The 23,653-nt window shown below is 39.1% G+C and overlaps 1 protein-coding gene across 5 annotated transcripts in view; it reads right to left on the bottom strand.

Annotated features, from left to right (window-relative positions):
• The window catches only part of baz2a (bromodomain adjacent to zinc finger domain, 2A), a 63,521-nt gene that overhangs the window by 25,583 nt on the left and 14,285 nt on the right, over positions 1–23,653 (bottom strand). For all 5 annotated transcript variants that reach the window (XM_058410114.1, XM_058410115.1, XM_058410116.1 and 2 more), the window contains 13 exons: positions 19,709–21,253; positions 15,117–15,485; positions 14,161–14,221; positions 13,759–13,867; positions 13,433–13,540; positions 10,812–11,040; positions 10,599–10,660; positions 9,347–9,412; positions 4,064–4,420; positions 3,660–3,914; positions 2,924–3,138; positions 1,337–1,411; positions 1,087–1,258 (listed from right to left, as the gene is read on the bottom strand). In XM_058410114.1, coding sequence (XP_058266097.1) covers positions 1,087–1,258; positions 1,337–1,411; positions 2,924–3,138; positions 3,660–3,914; positions 4,064–4,420; positions 9,347–9,412; positions 10,599–10,660; positions 10,812–11,040; positions 13,433–13,540; positions 13,759–13,867; positions 14,161–14,221; positions 15,117–15,485; positions 19,709–21,253 — 3,623 coding nt within the window. The remainder of the gene's footprint in view (positions 1–1,086; positions 1,259–1,336; positions 1,412–2,923; positions 3,139–3,659; positions 3,915–4,063; positions 4,421–9,346; positions 9,413–10,598; positions 10,661–10,811; positions 11,041–13,432; positions 13,541–13,758; positions 13,868–14,160; positions 14,222–15,116; positions 15,486–19,708; positions 21,254–23,653) is intronic.

Raw genomic sequence — 23,653 nt, forward strand, 5'->3', positions numbered from 1 at the left:
GACAAACAAAAGTGCTCTGAAGTCTTTATTGAGGAATACAGTGATACTGGTTCGCTAGGTTACAGAGTAAGGACACCATGAGTCTGAAACTCTGTTGGGATAGCCCACAGAAACAACTATTTTTATTTATTGATTGATTTATTTTTAATGTGGGAGAACTTTTTACAGAGGGTGAATTGAGCTCAGAGGTAGACCTGCCAACAGTAAGATGCTGTAGTCCAGTCAAGAGGCTGAACAAGCGAGTTGATAAAAATTGAATCTATGAAGCCTTCTGATACTGTAAAGAATCAGAGCGTGAGCGTGTCCAACATGAGCGTGTCAAATTATGAACTAGCAAAAAAAAAAGAAAAAAAAAAGGGACAGCTGATTGCCCATGGGTACCCCAAGTATCCTAGGATGCGTGCAGTGGCAGAAGAGGAAATTAGTTAGTTGCCGAAAGGGGAAATGTGAGAAGATGACATGGGAATCAATCACCTGGGATGAATAGAAGTTCTGTTTTGCTGGGATTGAGTTCTGTTGAGCTGCCATCCATGATGCTATTTGCCAGACATATTTTCACATTTGCTGCTAGTAATGAATTTCTCTTGCTGTGTTTTGTTTTGTTTTATTAGGTAATTTGTGTTATAGGTCATTCATAGAATATTATGTGCAGTTCGTTTTACTTTACTTGAAACATTCTAGTTTTAATAAGTTCCAAAAGTCATGAAAGCAACACTACCTTCACTTACAATACCTCTAGAAAAAGAGCACTGTGCCCCAGTAGTTAGTTATGCCTAGCAATGGTCCTAGTTTATGTCCCAGGGCACTCTTTTGTCTGTTACCTTCTGGTCATTGTTAAAAGCTCTAAAAAGAAATAATACTAAATAAAACTGAATCATGAAAGTAGGAATATTTTACATATAGAATTGCCTGCATATTTTTAGTGCAATATATTACAATATATCAGACATCTGTTAATATTAGAGAACACAAACAAGCACCCCCAACACACAAAACTCACTGGTCACATTACACTGATATAACATATGAAACTAGCAATAAAATTGCAAACTCTTAGTGATATTACAAAAAAAACTTATGTAATACCTCATAAATTTTGAGCTCGTCTTTACGCTGGCGAGAGCTGCCATACTGCAGAAAGCTACTATTTGGGAGGGTCTCATCTTCAGCCATGCTAACACGGGTACTGCGCCTCCGCTCCTCTAGAAACAGCTCCTCCTCAGAGCGCCCAGTTTTCCGTGCTAAAGCAGCTTTCATTCTGTCACATGTGTGAATTAGATTAATACTGAGACACGTCAATTCAAAATGCATTGACAAAAATGGATAAATGCCTTACTTGCGCAGTTTGCCCTCTGTGATCCACTTGTTCTTCTTGTAGGTAGTCATGTTCTCCAGGGTCTTGTCAATTTCACTGTACAATGTTTTAAAAAAATATTTTAAACATACTTAAAATGTTTTTAAGGGTACATACGCACACATTCTCTCTCTCTCTCTCTCTCTATATATATATGTATATGTGTGGAAGCAGTTGGCCTGGTCTGATGAATCACGTCTTCTTTTACATTACGTGGATGGCCAGGTGCATGTGTGTCACTTACTGGGGAACACATGGCACCAGGATGCACTATGGGAATAAGGCACGCCAGCGGTGGCAGTGTCATGCTTTGGGCGATGTTTTTCTGGGAATCCTTGGGTTCTGCCATCCATGTGGATGTTACTTTGACACGTACCAACTACCTAAGCATTGTTGCAGCCCATGTACACCCTTGCATGGAAATGGTATTCCCTAATGGCCGTGGCCTCTTTCAGCAGGCTAATGCGCCGTGCCACAAAGCAAAAATGGTTCAGGAATGGTTTGATGAGCACAACAATGAGTTTGAGGTGTTGAATTGGCCTCCAAATTCCCCAGCTCTCAATTCAATCGAGCATCTGTGGTATGTGCTGGACAAACAAGTCTGATCCTTGGAGGCCCCACCTTGCAACTTACAGGACTTAAAGGATCTGCTGCTAACAACTTGGTGCCAGGTAACACAGCACACCTTCAGAGATCTAGTGGAGTCCATGCATCGGGTCAGGGCTGTTTTGCCAACAAAAGTGGAACCAACACAATATTAAGCAGGTGGTCATAATGTTATGGCTGATCCATGTATTACAGTACTGGGCAAAAGTTTTACTTTTATGCAGTTATCCAATTTTACATTCAGTAGAGCTGGTTTGGGTATTTTAGAAACAGTCTCTAAAGTTTACACTGAATAATGCAAAAAAACAACAACAACAGAATAAGTGCATGTTGTGTGGATGGAAACACCTTTTTGATGGGCATCAGAGGAAAAAGAGCAGATTTGAACTGCCAGGAAACATATAGCAAGTCAAATAATCAGCTGTGGTGAACAGAAAAGCATCTAAAAAATGTGCAAAATAACAAACCCTGCTGTGGACAGGTTACAACAGCAGAAGACCACATCAGCCAAGAAAAGTTATCGGACACAATCATGGGCACAGGCTACCATCAAAACTGGACAATTAAAGAAGAATAAAAAACCAACTGGTCTTTCCAGTAATCAACTGTAAAGTTTCAGTGTCTCTGTGCCCATGATACCTCAATATTTGATGGTTTGTGCATTCTGAGGTGGTTTTCTGCACTGTATAGAGTGTTTTATGTTGTAGACAAACTGGTTTGGTCAATCTGGAACCAACAACCATAACAGTTAAAGTTACATAGGGATCATACTTTTCCCTCATTCTGACGCTTGATGTGAACATTAACATTAACTGATGCTCTTGAACTGTGTCTCCATGATTGTTTGCAATGCACTGCATGATTAGCTGATTAGATATCTGCACAAATGTGCAGGTGTACAGGCATTCCTAATAAAGAGGATGGTGAGTGTATATATTTGAAGATGAGTTGGTTATATCATACTTAATGACTATGTTGCTGGCATTGAGCTCTTCCACCAGGAAGGCCAAGATAGATGCCTTAACTTCAGGGCTCAGGGTTTGGAAGCTTTTAGTGCGGAGACTATTGCATATATCCCTCTCAAAGCCATGAGATTCCAGAAAGACCCGGAGCACCTCGGACACTGTGCTGTGGCGTAGTTCCAGGTCCACCAGCTTTTCACCTAGGATCTTCAGTGACTACAGGAAAAGTACTTTTAAATGTTAATGCATGTCATCAAGCATACATTTCAGGTAAAAACCTGATTTCAACCAGAAGTGTAACATTTACCAAAACAACAAAAAGAAGAAAATCTTTCAGATCCATTTTGAGCTTAATTTATTGGTAAAACTTTGGTTAACACTTGCTCATCCACTAATTAAAGAATCATAACCAATAAACTTTCCAAAATAAAAACACCATGCTGCACAACAACATGTTTTTGATCCTCTCTCTCTCAATCTTTAGCGCTCTGCTCTAGTACTGTGTGTGCATGAATAAAGCTACCAGTGTTTCATTTTGAGGTATGGTGTCATCGGTGTTTATGCAAAAGGTGTGCCAAAAGTTAATGAAAATTCAAGTTCAAAGTTTAACTGAGGCCCCTTTTTTCTTCAATCAGAGTGCACAGAAAAATAAAATTAGACCAACACAAAGAGATAAAAACAACATTAAGGATAAATACATTTCAACAAAAACATTATAGTATACAATATCAACGCACCTGGTAGTATGATGGTAAACCAGGATCATGCAACACAGCATTGACCAAATTTACTAACAGGTCCAGAAGTTCACTCTGGCTGTTGCCTAGACCCAATAGACCCTCCTGCAGGGTGGCCAGACTTGGGATATCCTTAGGCACCTGAAGACCCAATACCTTCCCATAGCTGTGCAGGAACTCTACAACTACGATACAGCGGGAAAAGATGAAACCTGACAGCACCAGTCCTGGAATGCGAGACAACTCTGGAAGAGGCTTGAGTGACAAGAGCAATAATTGATTAGCAAGTGACAATTTGGGTTATAATAAATTATTTTAATTACAGTAAATAAGCTGATGATAATTATTTTTATTTTGAAAAACAACAACAAAAAACTATAATATACATTATTTTATGCACTCACCATGTGGTCAGTGAGGCACATGTCCTCAGTGGGCTTTTTAAGCTCCTCCAAGATCTTTTGCTGCCTCTTCCTCTCTTCTAAGCGTCTCTTGGCCTGTGCTCTTCTCTCTGCCTGTCTCTTAGCTGCCAGTGATGCTTGAGCTTGAGCCTCTGCTTCAGCCTGGGCCTTAGCCAGAGCTTTAGCTTTGCTACGTGCTCCTTCTCTCCTCTTCATAGGACAGACCTTCTCCAGACTTTGCTCCACAGAAACTTTTCTTCTGTAGCCTGGTTTCTTCAGTTGATCATTGACAAACTGGTAGATGTCTGTGTTGAAAGACTGAGCTTGGTCCTCTTGCATTGGCTCACTGGCATTCTGCAACTATTCGCATACAAAATACTGGATTAGATCTTTTTTTTCCATTTTATCCCCAGTTTGGTAACCTAACAGTTCATATTCAGCTCTTCAGGTTTTTTCCATCATACAACAGCTACCAACCAGTGAGGGTAAAGGCTACCTTGAAGCCAGTAAGCTATTCTTACGCTTCTCCCAGATGTATAAATTCAATGCAATCTGCAACTTCCAATATAGTTTAGGAGAAACTATTCTGCATTTGTGACAAATAATACAAGTAACTACACCAAGTTACCTATGTAGCCCGGTTCCCTGTGAAGGGAACAAAATGCTGCATCATGACTGACACTGTGGAAACACTTTTATGTGGAAGTTGTGTCTAAAGCTAGATCTGAAGTCACACCGATTTATTGGCTCAGGTAGGTGGAGGTAAGTGGAGCGCTAGCAAGATCATAAAAGGGCAGCTACATCACATTACTCCAGCTTCTACTTGTCTGAAGGAAGAGCGAGTGGATGCCTGGGGTGTGGCATCTCGTTCCCTTCTCACAAAGCCACACAGGGCAGCTCATAGGCCTAGAAGATAGCTACCATTACCCAGCACAAGGTGATGCTTGGAGACAGGATTGCTTTTGTTGCGACCGCCAAAGCAGATGAAAGGGGTGTAAGTGCTAAGAACCCGAACTGGGCACAGCAGGTGCAGTCTCTCCTGCTCCGCCAAGTTGTGGGGCGGAGGGCAGAAAGCCCCTCCAGGACCACTGAGAGGTCCCAGGAGAGGAGACAGTCTGCAGGAAGGCCTCTGCTGCCTGGCACCATGCAGAAGGCGAGAGACCAGAGAATAGGGACATGACTCGCAGCAATGTCTGCCACATATATCTCAATGTAGAGGGTGATAAAAGAGGCGTGTGCTAAAAACTCTAGCACTGTACTAACAGGACAGTGAACTAGATCCTGATGGCTGGTGTGAAGAATCACCCCCTGCACCTGAGAGAGATGGCTTCTCCTGACGGGAATCTCCCAAAGAGCACCATCCAGTAGGGAAAAGACAAAGCCAAAAGGAACAGTGAGGCAAACATAGCCACTTCTCTGCCTGGCCAAAAATTGCCATACGCATTCCACACCAACAGGTGGAAATGCCATTCCCCGGGCCTCAGCCCCTGCCTCAGCAGGAAGCCTGCTTCCCTATCACGTACTCTGGAGTGTAAATTGCTCTCAGAGAGAGGAATCTGGTCTCTACCAAGGCCCGATCTTGTGCACCAACCTGAACAGACCACCCTAATGAAGGGGACCACCAAAGGTAGCCCCTAAGTTTCAGGAGAAAGTGTTTCAGCATTAGAAACACAGCTCACATCTTCAGGCAATCTGAGTGCCATGAGAGACAGGAGCCTGTCTAAATAGCATGGGCAAGGCGGCCTTCTAGGACTCCCCCCCTTCCCGAGAGGAGGCGTCCGTCCAAAGAATCTAGCAACAATAGCACGCCTTAAGAGTGGGACCCAAGGTGAGAAACCGGGGTCTGTCCTTTCTTTGTCCAGAAAGGTTTTGTCCCTTTCTTTTACCTCTATCAGATTTCCTCTCTGTGGCAACCAAATGCAGTCATGAAATGGCCGATGGCATGGGCCGTCAGCTTTGTGGCACAGAGGGCTAAATCTGTGGCCTGGCAAAGTTCAGACTTCATTGATGAGCCCCTTCCCCCACATATGAGCTCTTTTAGCAGGTCAGCTTGATGTGAATACAAAACTGCCATTGTATGCAGCACCACAATGGCTTAACCTGCATGATTGTAGGCCTTCCCTACAAGGCTGATGTGGCCCAACAGGGTCTCAATGTGAATGCAGTCTTTCTCCATACAGCCAATGAAGGGGAGAGATAGCACGCAAGCATCTCTTCAACCCTAGGCATTGTTGCATACTAACCTTTCATCTTGCCAATCTAAGCTAAGCTTAGCAAAAGCAAGTGTGATCACCTCAAAAAGCTTTTCGAACACCATAGAATGCGGTGGCAATTTGAATGCCGTTTGCTTCTTGTTGCCCACATGAAGCTCCTCAGAGTCCGATGCAGATAGCATTATACCCCCATCTAGATTGGGAGAAATCACAAAGCGAGCTCCAGGAGGCGAGGCAAAGGTATTAGAGTCAGCTGAGAGGACGAAAGGGATTCATAAAGCCGTGAAAATATTACCGAATCCAGAGTGCTGCTTCATCAAACACGGGAATCGGTGCATAACTCAACAGCATGAATGCCACTGATTGGTTTCTTTCAAGAAGTAATTTAGGGACAAACTGCTCATCATCACCCGCATCAAGCCCCTCAGAGTCCGATGAAGACAATAATAGTTCCTCATTCGGGTCAGTAGAAATCACAAAGCGAGCTCCCTTTTTCCCCAGTCTACACAGACAGGACAAACAATTGACACAAACATACACAGAGTGCTTCCTGAAGACAAAGAAGCTGGAGTAATGTAATGTAGATGCCCTTTTAAGGTCATGCAGGTGCGCTCTGCTTCGTCACATGACCTACCTGAACCGATAAATTGATTGCCATGATTTCACACAGAGCTTCAGACACAGTTTCCACATAGAAGCATTCCCATAGCATCAGCCATGACACAGCGTTGAGCTCCCATGAAAGGGAACACTGTTACTCTCACGCAGTCTCAACCATTCAGATGTCTCCCAGGCATGGAAAGTGACCCCAAAGACAGTCACATCAATGACATTGAAAGCCTGTTGGTTCAGGATTCAGCCATGCTAGGTCCAGAATGGGGTACATGTTTAAGTGCTGTCCAAGACATATACCTAGTGGTTCAGCAAATATTTCCTATCAAAATGGACCAAGAATTTCAGGTTAAATGTCCACATGCAGTCTAAACACTCTGGTAAATGGAAAAATCTTGTCCCGTGAAAGCAGCAAGATATGCAAAATGATGGCAAGATTACATTTATAGCATTTGGCAGAAGCCCACAGCAAATTACAATTATTTAATTTATACAGCTAAGCAGTTGAGGGTTAAGAGCCTAGTTCAAAAGTACAGTAGTGCCAGCTTGGTGTTGCTGGGAATTGTCAGGGGAACTTGTTACATTCCATTAGTCCGATGTCTAAACCGCTGAACTACTACAGCCCTCAAACATCAACTCTGATCACTGAGATATCACCTGCAAGCAAGCTGTGAAAGCAAACAATGTCTGCTCAGGTGTTGAATAGCAGACCTGTTTTAAATTTAATCCCAGTTCTTAACTCTTAAATTCTTTCCTTAGTGATGTGGAATTGTGATACAAGACATTTAGTTTCATTAATGTAATTATAATAATTATAGGAATTAATTAGAGGAATTAATAATAGCTTTTTGAAATTTTTTTAGGACATTTCAAAACGTTGTAATGACTATATCTAGTGTTGCAGTGAGGGTGCAGTTGCTCAGCTTTCCAAGTTTTCTTAGCTTCTTTGCTCTTCATGTCGCTTGATCTTTTTAAGAACAAATGAACATTCTTCATGGATGAAATCCAGGGCTCAAACATAAGAGTAGATATTCTTAAAGTATTATTCTTAAAGTAGATATTTCTTGAAAGCAAGAAAGAAACTCGAAAGACTATAAACAGACTTTTTTTTGTCATGATGATTATTATTATTATTATACATTTATATTATTATTTTAATCAGTTATTTTATAGAATTGTTTTAGTTACTGTTTTAGAACCAAATACTCTTCAGTCACTTGAACACTAGCCATGTTTTAGTAATAAATTTGGAAATTGAGGCTTCAATGCACTATTGGAATCAAAAACAATGACAAGTGATAGTTCCTCTTAATATGGACAGTGAACCCTCCTGGAAAACATCACTATTCTCCTATTCCAATTATAGCCAAAAAATGTAACATTCAGTACTTGTGGAAAATACAGACAATTCTGAAGTCAGAAACCCCCTATTGATTGCTGTTTTTTTGTTGTTGTTGTTTACGGAGGAGATAAAGTCACTTAAGAGCAACTGAAAGATGATTTTGCTTTTTGTTGTGGCATGTTGTCCTTACCTCACAAATTAAAAGCAATACTGTAAGTGAACTGAATTGTTATATTTATAATTTATAATTTGAATTTATATGATTTTCTCCATGATATTGCTTTACAGTGCTTGTGGTTTTTCAAATGGAGTATATGTTTGTTCTCTACAGTCCTATTCTCTTATGATACCGCCAACATGCACCCACAAATCTGTAATGCAAGACTCTGCCCTTTAAATATCAGGGGTTTGTTCATTTTTTTTGGTAAGTGACCCATTTTTGTGCAGTTTTGGATCATTGCCCATCTGGATGATTCAGCCACATCCTAAAATATAAACAAAAGATGGCTTTTCATTTTCAAAAAGAAAATCTGATAGTGATGCAATGTTATCTTAACACTTCCCAGGACCTTTGAAGAAAAACAACCCCACACATACTAAAAACACTAAAGAAATCAAAAATTTCAAAGTTTCTTCAAACCATGGGGCTTGTTCATAAGATTATTTTAACACACTTTACATTGTTTGCATTTGTATTATACATTTGTAGATGAGTAATGATTCATCATCCCAGTATCCAGGGTAACCCAGAAGAGAATGAATTAATTTTGAGTCTGGCCCCTATCAACATTTCATCCTCATGTTGTCCCGAGGAATTTTTTCTTCCCACTGTCACCTCTGGCTAAATCTAAATTTATATCAGGATATTCTGTATTATATGGTTGATATTATGTACTATATATAAAATTTCATTTAATGGAAGGCACATAAATTTCTTGAGCTGGAATACTTTAACTTTTTGTGCAGAAAATGTCCACAATAGTCCACAGTAGTTAAAAGAATAATCATGGAAAGAGTTCTGGCATTCTGATAATATATAATATATAAACCTGAACAGTATTTTCGATGTTTTTTACAACCCTAACCCAAATTTACTATGTTTTCTCTGTTTCACATTACCTTAGCTTTTAGTTTCTCCTGCCTGATCTTCCTGTTCTTAGCATCTTCTATCCTTTTCATTCTTGCCTAGTAAGAAAAATGAGAATCACAGAATCACAGAGTTACAGTGTAACAGACTTGTACAAGGTGACCAGGGTGAGCTTATCAGAAAATAAGTTCACCCTACAGGCAATATTAGCACAGCAGGCAATATCTAAGGCAAATGAAAATTTACATATTATGACAGAGAACACAATGCAGCTTGTTGCCTATTTCACACATATAAATAGTGGAGATCACAATTTGAGTACAACTTATTAATCTTCATCACTCAAAATTTGATGGAATATTATCTGTGGATATACCAGTGTTCTACTAGCAGGTTTTACAAAATAACCAAGGCATTTCACTAAAAACCCATGTCAATATCAGTTGCATGAAAATTGGAAACTGACTGGAAGATGCAGGAAATGAAGGAACCACATGTTGCCGAAGGATGTTCTGATAAACATTTGCATTCACCCTGCTGTATAACAGCCCCCAAACATTTCCTCCTCTACCTTCTTCGCACACTTTAGGTTCAGTCTTTCTCCAGTTAGACTCTGAGCATAATTTTTCCCTTCAGACCCAAATAAGTTAAACTTGCTCTCATTACTAGTGAACTTAGACCAGTCCTCGCCTTTCCAGACAACATGCTGAAAGTGTAATGGTTTGGATGATGTTTTCATATGTTGTAATTGCTCATATATTGCATTACATTAGGCATGGCTCAGACTTATAGAATATCTAGGGAGTTGAATGTTAATTTCCATGCTTTCTTGAATTGGTTACTATATAACTTTCAAATAGCTGTACCAACATTCAGACAAGTATAAACATGTTACAAATGCATATGATATTATAATGATTTAAATTCATTACAATGATTGTAATGTCATTACAATGCTTGAATGTAGTTATGCAAATCAGTTTCAAGTGGCAGAATGTTAACAGCCGTAAACTCTGGAATACATGGAGCACATATATCACTTATTATATCACTTATTATATGTGGCTTGGAGAGATTCACACTTGTGAGACATGCAACTAATGTGTGAATTTTTAAAGTGCACTAAATGATTGGATTATAATCCAAATATAATCATAATCTAGATAAATAAAATGCTTAAATGCCTTAAAATGTCTAAATGCCTAAAATTGTCTACAAATGTCTAAAATTGGCAAGAATAAACAGGGTCTTTGTAGGGGCACAACAGTTTATTGAAAATATCACCTTTTTCTTCATTTTCTTCTTGATCTTGGCCAGTTTGACTTTATCTTCCTCTGTGAGCTCCTCTGAGAAAAAAAAAAGAAAATATATAAAAATGATTGCAATCACATATATATGTGATTACTGTCTTACAGTCTTTATTTCTAAATGCCCTTTGTCCATATGGACCAATTAAATATTTTACAGAAATTTCAGTCTAAAATCTTTAAATCTTACCCTTTGCCTCCAGTCTCTTCAACAGCCTGGCATCTATTTTGCTAAGCAGATCAACCACTTTCAATTTGGGAGGTCTGCCTGGACGCCTACGTGGGCCCCTCTTTGGCTGAAGAGATCTAGATTGAGGCTTTGCTTCCTTATCAGGGTTTGGAGGGCGACCACGTCTGCCAGTAATTGCCATAATCATGGATGGGATCTCTTCATTAGCCAGAAGGAACCATTTCTTCCCCTGCAAGCCATAAAAGAAAGTCTAATACAAATACCTTGCTAAAATATTTTAAGACATGTAATTTATATGAAATATACATTTTTAGCACTCTCATTTTCTAGCAATACCTGTAAATCATACTTGTTCGATTATAATGCTTTTATTTTAAAAATTTGTTTTAAAAAACAAATCATTTGTTTAAAAAATCAACATGTTTATGCTTAATCCAACATTTCTCACTAGTATGAGACCCGGTATTACAAAGACTCAACTGGTTCTAATTATTTAACTAATTTTGCTAAAAGTTTCGGGACACCCCTTCAAATTATTAAATTCAGGTGTTGTTTATCAGGGGTTGGGCTTGGCCCCTTAGTTCCAGTAACAGGAACACTTAATGCTTCAGCATACCAAGACATTTTGGAAAATTTCATGTTCCCAACTTTGTGGGAACAGTTTATGGATGGCCCCTTCCTGTTCCAACTTGACTCTGCACCAATGCACAAAGATTCAAGATGCTTTATTGTCATTTCAACCACATATAGCTGACCCAGTACATAGTAAAATGAAACACCTTATGGATGAATTAGAGCAGAGACAGTGAGCCAGGCCTTTACAGCCAACATCAGTGCCTGACCTCACAAATGTGCTTCTAGAGGAATGGTAAAAAATTCCCATAAACACACTCCTAAACCTTGTGGAAAGCCTTACCAGAAAACTTGAAGCTGTTTGTACGTTTGCCCACTGACAAAGAAATGATCAGTCTGTAATTTTAATGGTAGGTGTATTTGAACAGTGAGAGGCAGAATAACAACGATGCAAACAACGATAACAACGATAACAAAAACATCCAGAAAAATGCTTTTCAGAAAAGTTCTACATTGATTTGCATTTTAATGAGTGAAATAAGTATTTGATCCCCTATCAATCAGAAAGATTTCTGGCTCCAGGTGTCTTTATACAGGTAACGAGCTGAGATTACAGTAGGAGCACTCTCGGGGACCTCGTTACCTGTATGAAAGACACCTGTCCACAGAAGGAAGCAATCAATCAGATTCCAAACTCTCCATCATGGCCAAGACCAAAGAGCTGTCCATGGATGTCAGAGACAAGATTGTAGACATACACAAGGCTGGAATGAGCTACAAGACCATCGCCAAGCAGCTTGGTGAGAAGGTGACAACAGTTGGTGCGATTATTCCCAAATGGATGAAACACAAAAGGACTGTCAATCTTCCTCAGTCTGGGGCTCCATGCAAGATCTCACCTCATGGAGTTTCAATGATCATGAGAACAGCGAGGAATCAGCCCAGAATTACACTGGAGGACTTTGTCAATGATCTCAAGGCAGCTGGGACCATAGTCACCAAGAAAACAATTGGTAATACACTACGCCGTGAAAGACTGAAATCCAGTAGCGCCCGCAAGGTCCCCCTGCTAAAGAAAGCACATGTACAGGCTCATCTGAAGTTTGCCAGTGAACATCTGAATGATTCAGAGGAGAACTGGGTGAAAGTGTTGTGGTCAAATGAGACCAAAATCCAGCTCTTTGGCATCAACTCAACTCGCCATGTTTGGAGGAGGAGGAATGCTGCCTATGACCCCAAGTACACCATCCCCAGATGACAGGACAACTGCACCGCATCAAAGGGACGATGGACGGAGCCATATACCATTAAATCTTGGATGAGAACCTCCTTCCCTCAGCCAGGGCATTGAAAATGGGTCGTGGATGGATATTCCAGCCTGACAATGACCCAAAACACACGGCCAAGGCAACAAAGGAGTGGTTCAAAAAGAAGCACATTAAGGTCCTTTAGTGGCCTAGCCAGTCTCCAGACCTTAATCCCATAGAAAATCTGTGGAGGGAGCTGAAGGGTCAGCCACAAATCCTTAATGACTTGGAGAGGATCTGCAAAGAGGAGTGGGCCCAAATTCCTTGAGATGTGAGATGTGTGCAAACCTGGTGGCCAACTACAAGAAATGTCTGACGTCTGTGATTGCCAACAAGGGTTTGACACCAAGTACTAAGTCATGTTTTGCAAAGGGGTCAAATACTTATTTCACTCAATAAAATGCAAATCAATGTATAACTTTTTTGAAATGTGTTTTTCTGGATTTTTCTGTTGTTCTGTCTCTCACTGTTCAGATAAACCATTAAAATTAAAATTAAAATTACAGACTGATCATTTCTTTGTCAGTGGGCAAACGTACAAAATCAGCAGGGGATCAAATAATTTTTTCCCTCACTGTATATATATATATATATATATATATATATATATATATATATATATATATATATATATATATACACAGAGAGAGAGAGAAAGAGAGAGAGAGAGAGAGAGAGAGAGAGAGAGAGAGAGAGAGAGACACACACACACGCAAAGAACAAAGTTTCTTGCCCACTGACCTCAGGTGTGTCTCGCTCCTCATAGAAGTCCCCCACAGGCATACGTGGGCTAAAACTGAAGTGCTCCCTTGTTACTCCCTTCAGATTTTCCTCATGCCTCTTCAGGTACTAAAATTATATACCAACTCTGGATTAAAAAGGTTAATAAACAGCACCACTATTTGAATAAGAAGCATTTACAAAAAAGCACTGATGGTTCTGCAAGTCTGACAGTCCAAGCTTTCATAAATAATAAAGGGCAAAAAGAAGGAAATGGCTACTATTCTGTGCTATGACTGACTGTTTAACTATTTCATGTCAGAAATGCAGAAAGGATTAAGCTTTACCTTAATGACCTCAGGAAACTGTTTTATTCTTTTCCCACAAGGAGTGTAGTACCATGTTTCTCCTTTCAGTCTGTTGTCAAACTTACGCACACGAATCTCTCTTCTCCAACTAAAGAACAAAAAGAACAAATAAATATTTCGAAAAAGACCATTTTACACTGTAATTACTTAAAAAAAAAAAACTACGACTGTACACCATCCACTTTAGTAAGTTAAAAAGGTGAACAGAAACATACGTGTGAAAGTAACATACTAAGCTTTCCTCTTTTCCGCTACATTTACACAATGATACAAATCCAATGATAAAAGAAAAGAATATATAATTAGTTAAACATGGACATTTATATCAAGTCCCACTGATGCAAAATTAGTCATACTTTAAAACTTGTTTACGGTTTTTACCCATGAAGAAGAGGGAAGATGACCTGCTCTTCCGTAGCGATTCTCCGCCTTGGGGTATCTTCTATGGATAAAAGGAAGACTTTAGCCTATTAAGCCCAGCCCATATAGCATGGCCTCAAATACAAAATGAAGCAGACTGTGACAGGAGGGATTAGCTTAAGGCTTTGGGCCACTCTTGTGTCGGGTGGTTCAGAGCCTCTTGTGAAGAATATGATAGTCAGTTTTCAGTCTTAGTAGCCAGAATGGTTGCCTCTGCAATCAAGTGTGCCTGAGCTCAAAATATCTCTTGTAACATTTACTATTGCTTTTATTTTTACATTCATCTCCATAAAACATGTCAAAAATTCTGGAGGGCACTGAATATTCACATTTTCTGTCATAATTTCCGCAGTTGGTAACAAGAGTTGCAGTTGGCAAGGTTGTGCCTAAAAAGGATGTGGTATAGTAATTGTCAAGACGTGATTAGAGATGTGAATGAATAAATGAATAAAAACTGTCAAACCTTTCTGTCCTGATAATGCTGTGTTGTCCTGCAGTTACACAAAAGGTGAGCGAGTATGTAAACAATGCCTCTACTTTAGGCAAGGGTTGTATTCACTACATCACTGCACATGTAAAATCATCTTGAACCCTAAACCTGAAGCTGATTTTGTACAAGCATGCCTGAACTGGTGTCACCCATTTTGATTTGCGCTTATTTTTGTTTGTGGTGATGTACTTTGAACATGCACTAAAAAGCACTTGGATGAAAAAATAAAGTGAGCCCAAAGCTCTGTTTGAAAATCTGCCTGCCTTGCGAGTCTTCTTCCAAGCACACAAGTTTGACAGAGTCAAATCCAACCCCAGTCTAACAGATTCTGCTAGAAGATAATGACTAGCCTTGGCCCACTGTATCATTCAGGGCTCCCTCCAATTATACAATGTCCCAGAAGCAAGTAAGAAAACTTATTTGTAACCTGTAATCAAGTCGCTGTCATCGTTGTCTTCCTTTGCTTTTTTATCCAAAACTATTTTGATTTTGGGTGGCTTTGAGCACTTTCCAACAGGTTCTTTTGTCCTGGACTTCTTCATATTCTCAGATTTTAAAACAGGAAACGTAACATTATGGGTCAAGTGTAAGTCAGTAATAAAACCTCCTTTAAGCAGAAGTGATGAAGCTCCATCAGGAAGAGAGCTGGCAGAAGCAGGCACCTCATTAGAAGTTTTGCTCTTCTTTGTTGTAAATGGTAATTTCTCTTCATTTTTCTTTTTCCCCTTCATTTTTCTGTCTTTGGGAGCTTTAGGTGTTGACTTTATTCTTTTTTTCTTAATGTCTCCTAATAAACCTAAAAGATAGAATGTTTACAATTATTATGCAAAAAAACAAAACAAAAATATGATTCACAAACAAGTTTCTTTGGTTTACTCTTTTAAAAGTTTAAAAGAATTGCATGAAAATAAAGAGGTTATATTTAATTGACCCTTGGCCAAAACATGCTTTACTGTGTGCAGATAAAGCATCTTGGGCTTGAATGCCTTCTTCTTTGTCATGGAACATGGGGTGGTAGACTATGGTAGCCTGATATGTACAACATATATACAAGTGCTTCCCAGCCATCCTGTGTCTGCAAGGATGGTATAATTCACACCTAAACCAGAGCCTGGGGAATCAGGCCTTTTCTCTTTACCCTCTATTTTGTTGTAGGTGTAGACAAGTAAGGCTGGTGACACAGTTTGAAAGGGAAGTTTAACAACCTCCATGGCCTGAAGAGTCACCAGATCTGCAAACTATTTATCCATTTTGAGGTGTTTTGGAGGTGCAAGTCAGGAAATTTTTACTCCACCATCATCACATAGTCTCTGTCCAATGTTCAGCTAGAGGAATGGCTCAAAATCCCTCTGGCCACTGTTCAGTCATTCCCAAGACAAATTGATGTTGTACTGGCCACAGACAGAGGCCCTGCAGCATACTAATAATTTATTGTTGTCTAAAACCAGGTGTTTCAGTTTCATTGCCCACCTCTGTAGACAATTCTTTAACAACTTTCAGTAAGATTCTGATATGGATTTCAATTAATTATTAGGCCAAAGTATGCCGTTATTTCCAAATTTATAAGTACTGCTGTCAAGAATAAAAAAGATACAAAACCTAGAGAAACAGATCCAAAACATGTCACAATTTCACAACATTATATTACTTTTCACAGACTGCATATTATGAGCCTTGATCTGGATTAAGAGCCGTTTTGAGATTAGTAGCTTCAAAATTTTGACATTTCAGCTAGCAAGACTCACATTCACTTGATTTAATATGTTATTTTAATCTTTTTTAATATCTTGACATAGTGAACTATGCAAAGAATTTACAACAAAATTTAGATGTCCATTTAACTCTGCTAAACAAACCAGCATTGCCTTTCAAACCACACAGCTGTATAGTATTCTAGAACAGTTTTATTTTCACAGCAAGTGTTCAAAAAAACTACAATAACATCTCTCGTGTGTACCACCCTTCTGGATTTTCAGTGAAAGTAATGTTCCTTTTTGTTACATATACATATGTTAAAAGTAGGGATGCACAATATTTATCGGACAAATAAATTATCGGCCGATATGGGTGAAAATTACGTCATTCTTATGGCTCCGATAAATAAATGAAATCCGATAACTAGAGCTGATAAAGTACGCTTGCTGGTAAATCAATCAATCAATCTGATTTATCCAAGATTCATCCGCTTTCCGAGTGCAAGTGACTGCAGCTTTAAACTGCAGTGACTCTCAGCCTGTGTCACGCTCATTTGGTCATCATCTGTGAACATGCCTTCACCGGTCTGAAGGTTTTTCTTGGTGGCAGCGGAGGACAATGCCATTCTATTTGCAGTGCATGTTCAGCAAGGATTCTGAGAGGAGGTAAAAAGGTGTCAAGTTTTAACACAACAAATCTTATATCTCACTTGAAGGGTCGTTATCGTGGGGAAGCTGTATTAAAAGAATATGAAGCAGGCCTAAAACACGGAGCATGTGACTTAAGGAGCATGTGACTTAAGGTCTATATACCTTCCTCATCCTCATGCACTAAAAAGGTTGAATAGATGCATTTCTTTGTTATGCACAAAATACTTGAATATAAATTTGTTGTTAATTAGTTGTTAATTGCAGATAAATCATAGTTCTGTCATAGTTCTGTTAAACCCATTCTGTTCTTACTGTAGTGCCTTACACAAAAAATAAAAACATCTGAAGAGTCAGGACTGATTTTTGCTATTACAGTTAGGCCAGAGCTACTAAAATATCAGCTTCATCAGTGCATCTTAGATTTTCTATTCTCCTGGGTGCACAAAATGCAGATTATATGGAAATTCTAATATAAAAATATGAACTTATTGGTTATAGGTATTGGCCATGAGAAGGACTTAATTATCGGTTATCGGTATAAATTTTTCATATCGTGCATCCCTAGTTAAAAGTATGTTAATGTTTAACTGATACAGTGTTACCTGTTATCATTTGGTTTTACACGGTTTTACACACCCCAATCATAAACAGCCCAAAGTTTATTTCTCTTTCAGCTCACTTCACTGAAATTTTGAATCTGATCTGTTCTGCAAATATGTAAATAAACAGGATATTGATTGGCCATGGACTCTATGCTGCATATTTATCCGGAATGATGATTAGCTAACAGGTATAAGTCGTATAGATTTGTGATCTTGGAGATGCAACTTTTTTCAAATATTATCCCAAAAACTTTGAAAGACATGACACAGACAACCTACTGATAAGTTTTTGTGGTGAAATGCCAGATAGAAACTTATAACACTGAGGCCACAAGTATTTTCAGTAACCTACAGTGAGGGAAAAAATTATTTGATCCCTTGCTGATTTTGTACGTTTGCCCACTGACAAAGAAATGATCAGTCTGTAACTTTAATGGTAGGTGTATTTGAACAGTGAGAGGCAGAATAAGAGAAAAATCCAGAAAAACGCATTTCAAAAAAGTTATACATTGATTTGCATTTTAATGAGTGAAATAAGTATTTGACCCCCTATCAGTCAGAAAGATTTCTGGCTCCCAGGTGTCTTTATACAGGTAAGGAGCTGAGATTACAGTAGGAGCACTCTCGGGGAGTGCTCTTAATCTCAGCTCGTTACCTGTATGAAAGACACCTGTCCACAGAAGGAAGCAATCAATCAGATTCCAAACTCTCCATCATGGCCAAGACCAAAGAGCTGTCCATGGATGTCAGGGACAAGATTGTAGACCTACACAAGGCTGGAATGAGCTACAAGACCATCGCCAAGCAGCTTGGTGAGAAGGTGACAACAGTTGGTGCGATTATTCCCAAATGGAAGAAACACAAAAGGACTGTCATTCTTCCTCGGTCTGGGCCTCCATGCAAGATCTCACCTCATGGAGTTTCAATGATCATGAGAACGGCGAGGAATCAGCCCAGAATTACACTGGAGGACTTTGTCAATGATCTCAAGGCAGCTGGGACCATAGTCACCAAGAAAACAATTGGTAATACACTACGCCGTGAAAGACTGAAATCCAGTAGCGCCCACAAGGTCCCCCTGCTCAAGAAAGCACATGTACAGGCTCATCTGAAGTTTGCCAGTGAACATCTGAATGATTCAGAGGAGAACTGGGTGAAAGTGTTGTGGTCAAATGAGAACAAAATCCAGCTCTTTGGCATCAACTCAACTCACCATGTTTGGAGGAGGAGGAATGCTGCCTATGACCCCAAGTACACCATCCCCAGATGACAGGACAACTGCACCGCATCAAAGGGACGATGGACGGGGCCATGTACTGTTAAATCTTGGATGAGAACCTCCTTCCCTCAGCCAGGGCATTGAAAATGGGTCATGGATGGATATTCCAGCCTGACAATGACGCAAAACACACGGCCAAGGCAACAAAGGAGTGGTTCAAAAAGAAGCACATTAAGGTCCTGTAGTGGCCTAGCCAGTCTCCAGACCTTAATCCCATAGAAAATCTGTGGAGGGAGCTGAAGGGTCAGCCACAAAACCTTAATGACTTGGAGAGGATCTGCAAAGAGGAGTGGGCCCAAATTCCTTGAGATGTGAGATGTGTGCAAACCTGGTGGCCAACTACAAGAAATGTCTGACGTCTGTGATTGCCAACAAGGGTTTGATACCAAGTACTAAGTCATGTTTTGCAAAGGGGTCAAATACTTATTTCACTCAATAAAATGCAAATCAATGTATAACTTTTTTGAAATGTGTTTTTCTGGATTTTTTTGTTGTTATTCTGTCTCTCACTGTTCAGATAAACCTACCATTAAAATTACAGACTGATCATTTGTTTGTCAGTGGGCAAACGTACAAAATCAGCAGGGGATCAAATAATTTTATCCCTCACTGTATGATTTACTAATGTGAAATCCAAATGCAAATGCAAAATACATACACAGAAAGAACCACATTTACTGGAGTACAAACTTTTTAAACAGTCACATTATGATTAAATAACTAAATTGATTAATTATTGAGCATATAGCTAAGTATTCTTTCACAGATTTGTTTTGGATAAAGTTACACTTACCAGAGAAGTCATTTAAAGTTGAATGCTGTGAAATGTCAGGCTGTGGAGTGTCATCTAAGGAATTATGAATCTGAGAATTATCCTTGAGAGGTATCACGCCATTGGAGTTCTTAGTGGTCAGATCCACTGCATCTGTTCTACAAGCAGTGTCATCAGTCTGGTCATTTTCTGGCAAGATATCTCCCAATTTGTTCTTGATGGACCTATCTTCAAACATAAAGGAACTTTCATTCTGGTTGTGCGCACAACAATCCACTGCTTCAGATCTATTAACATAAATCATCCCATCCAAAGATATACAATTCTTAGTCTCAGTTTCCCATATATCATTGACAGCGTTTTCTTTCCCAGAAGTGGCTTGGTCCTTGCTGGTAAATATATCCTTTTTAACAACAGGTACAAAATTCTTCTCTGAATCTTTTGTGCAGGGAATAATCAAAGAGGACTCTGGGATTTTATCAAGGACTTCATCAGAGTGATCTGTGTGGCCCTCCTGTTTACACACTGAACTTGTCACACTGACTTTATGATGAGTCCAGCTAACTTCAGACATACTCTTGGGTTTCAAGGGAGCACATGTCATATTAGTGGTCTGCTGCTCTGATACATGTGAAGCTGCAGGATCTGTTTCCTGACAAGAAGATAATACAACATTTGTATTAGATACAACAAGGGGAATCTCAGGTAACTTCTGGGGAGATAAAAGCTTTTGGGAAGAAACAGAAGCACTTAACGGAAAAGAAGAGGCAACAGCAATAGATGTAGGGAATGTACAAAGAATAGAATTATCAACAGCTGTATCAGTCAAAAAATTGTTTTGAGGGCTTGGGAATTTAGGAGGGGATATCAAAGCCCTTTGTACAGGTGCCAGTGAGAAGGAAGGACTGGGGAGTATGGGAAGATATGTACTTTGAGATAAAGGTGACTGAGTAACCTGTAGACCCCTAGAATCTGTGTTGTCTACTATAGGTGAGAGGGTTAAATGTTGAACTGCAGAGATTTTGGTACATGATGCCAGAGACTGGCTCTGAGATGCTTTGGAGCCTTGACTCATTTGAGAACTAGCAGATATTAAAGTTGAAATTGCTGCAGGCACTGTAACAATAGATGAAGACATAGGAGGACTTTTTTGTTGGACTTCTAATGAAGGTGTGGGAAGTATTTGAGGAGTGGAAGCCAGCGCTGATGGTGTGCTTATTCCAGGCTTTGGCACTACTGAACCATGTTCTGACAATGGTTGAGGTGATACCAAAGTAGGCTCAGAAAAGGTCTGAGGAAATGTTGTTGCCACTGATGTTGAAATGGCAGAGGCAGGAGTTTGACTCAACTCCTGGAAAGTAGTTTCAATGTCTTGGCACAGTTTTGCAGCTTCTGTATCCACAACTGACTGCTGGACTTGCAAATTACGGTCATTAGTAGATAGTAGGGAAGTTCCTGAGGCGTTCACAGGTAAATTGTCAATTGTGGACAGCTGTTGAGTGGCAGATGTCTTCTTAGTAACGCTATAATCTTGATCCACTTCTTGGTTGGAATCATTTCTACACACTGGAGTCAACAAGAAAAGATAAATTAGTTTACTAAACCAAGAGGGGGATATAAAAATTCTTTGGTATGGTATTTTAATCACTTGTGGAGTGTCTTTTCAATAGCATATTTGAATAGCATATTTTAATATGTTCCATTTTGTGCAATGTTCGTCAAAATTAACAATTATCCTAAAACCATGAAGTGACGCATGGATCATTGATGATATCCCATGTTCATTCCAAATATGCAGCCTAGCCTATACAAAAAACATCCCATGGTCTTAAGTAGTTTAGATTATGTGAATCACATTACAACAAGCACAATAAGACATTAATTTGTTTAAAATGAGGCCTCTTTTTGAAATTCTTGCTTGAAAAAAACGTCCCATTTAAAATAAGTAACAAATCTGCAATGCTAGCAAATCTGCAACACACAAAAATCTACACACAGCTTATGCCAGCTTTTTGTCATTTAAACAGTATCTTTAGTAGGTTGAGGAAGGGGTGCCAAGACAATCACTCAGAGCAGTATCAGTGAGCATGGTAATTTAAAAAGAATGAATTGCACGTACAATAAGGGTTCAGTGAAGACTTACTCAATACATGACAACAAAAATAATCTGACTTCATTGATTTTTTGTTTCAGTGGTAAAATTTAAAATATCAGGCAAAACAAATTCAGACTCTAAATTTAAAACCAGTGAATCTGATAACTAACTCTGAGGAAAACTATATCAGAACAGTAATTTAAATGTTTTAATCTTATTTTAGGACTGCAATTGCCGCAAATGTATGGTAGCTTAGTGGTTAAGAGGTTGGCTTACTGATTGGAAGGTTGTGAGTTGCGAACCCTTAACCTTTAATTGCTCAGTTGTATAAAGAAGTTAGATTAAATGTAATCAGTTTTGCACTCAAGTCTCCATCAATGAACCATCAGTAATGTGAACAAAGTAAATTCCAGGTTAAAAATATCATAAATTTTCTAGTTATGTTTGCACTTTCTGACCAGACAGTACATAATTATGGATCTCACTATCCTTTGCCACACAGATGAATATGGGTTCCTTTTGAGTCTGGTTCCTCTTTGGGTCGTTTCGTTTGGAAAAATTATTGATGAATCACAGTATTGACAATTCCCAGCCAAACTCCGCTGCAAACAGAAAATGATGTGGAATTCACACTTGTGTTACCCTCTGAAAACCAGATGCTGGCATTTTGCATTTGAGTGTTTGGCCTCAGCATTGATCATCATATACTATTTTTTAAGCCTTTGTTTATGTTTTTCTCGCATGCTTTTGTTTATGTTCTTCCCACGTGTTCTCTGCCCCACCTGCTCTGCTCTGAGGACTTTTTCCTATCCTCCCCACCCCATGGTGGAAGTTGCTCAAGTCCCTTTGACTCAGCGAGGACGTCGCTCAGCTCTGTTGGCTCGACTATGGACTTCACTTGGGCCTTGCTGCTGGGTCTCTCACTGTGCCATTTTTAATCCTGCATTTGTATCTAAACTCTGTACAGTGGAAGAATTGCAGTTCCTTTCTTGGCTTGACAAGTAATGATACCAGTTGAATAGTGCATCTTAGACAAGAACAGGTGAGACAAGAATCATGACTCGGGAGGCAGGTGAGTCCTACCTAATTAACCAGTTAATTAATTATGGTGATTACATCTGACCCTTCTGGTCAGTTTTATGTAATCCCTTCAGAATTTCAGATTTTTATTTGTATTTTATTTTATTGTTGGAGCCAAAAATACTTGATTTCACTACAGCTTTTTGTTTTTAATAAAAACTTGCTTCATTTTAACTTATTTTATTTTAACTTTATTTAATGCCACCAACTGCTTGTTGTTTTCCAGGCTGGTTCAAGTTCCATGTTATTGATCATTTTTCTTTTTCATGCTGTTTTTTAAGTTATTGAATAGAGCAACAAAACAAATATTCATGTTCACGAATATATAATATCTGTGTTCACGAAAATATTGCTCCTTAAAAAATTCTCAAAGACAAAAATAACCGGGATCATTTCAGCCAGAGCATCAAAATGTAAAATCTTTTAAAATGTAAAAAAAAATTCTTAAACAAGCATAAATTTTATTTAAACATTTAAAAATTGGCACATCAAATAAACATGACAAATTTGTTTAACCACTAGGAAGAAAGCAAAAGTAACAGCATCACTGCCAGCTCTGCAGTAAATAAATGAAACTGAAAAAGCACACATGATGCATTGTTGTGGTTCAGAGGGCATGCACAGAAACTGTGGGCAGCCCTGTGAACTCAAAGTGTTTTTATTTTTACTTGAACTTTTCAGCGCTTGAACGCTGAAAAGACAAACACATAGCTCTATGTACTCGACTCTCTCTGTCGGTCTCTCATCTCTCTCTCTTTTATCTCTCTCACCACTCACTGCAAAAGAGAACA

This window comes from Hemibagrus wyckioides, linkage group LG15 (genome assembly GCF_019097595.1).
Source record: "Hemibagrus wyckioides isolate EC202008001 linkage group LG15, SWU_Hwy_1.0, whole genome shotgun sequence".
Lineage (NCBI taxonomy): Eukaryota > Metazoa > Chordata > Actinopteri > Siluriformes > Bagridae > Hemibagrus > Hemibagrus wyckioides.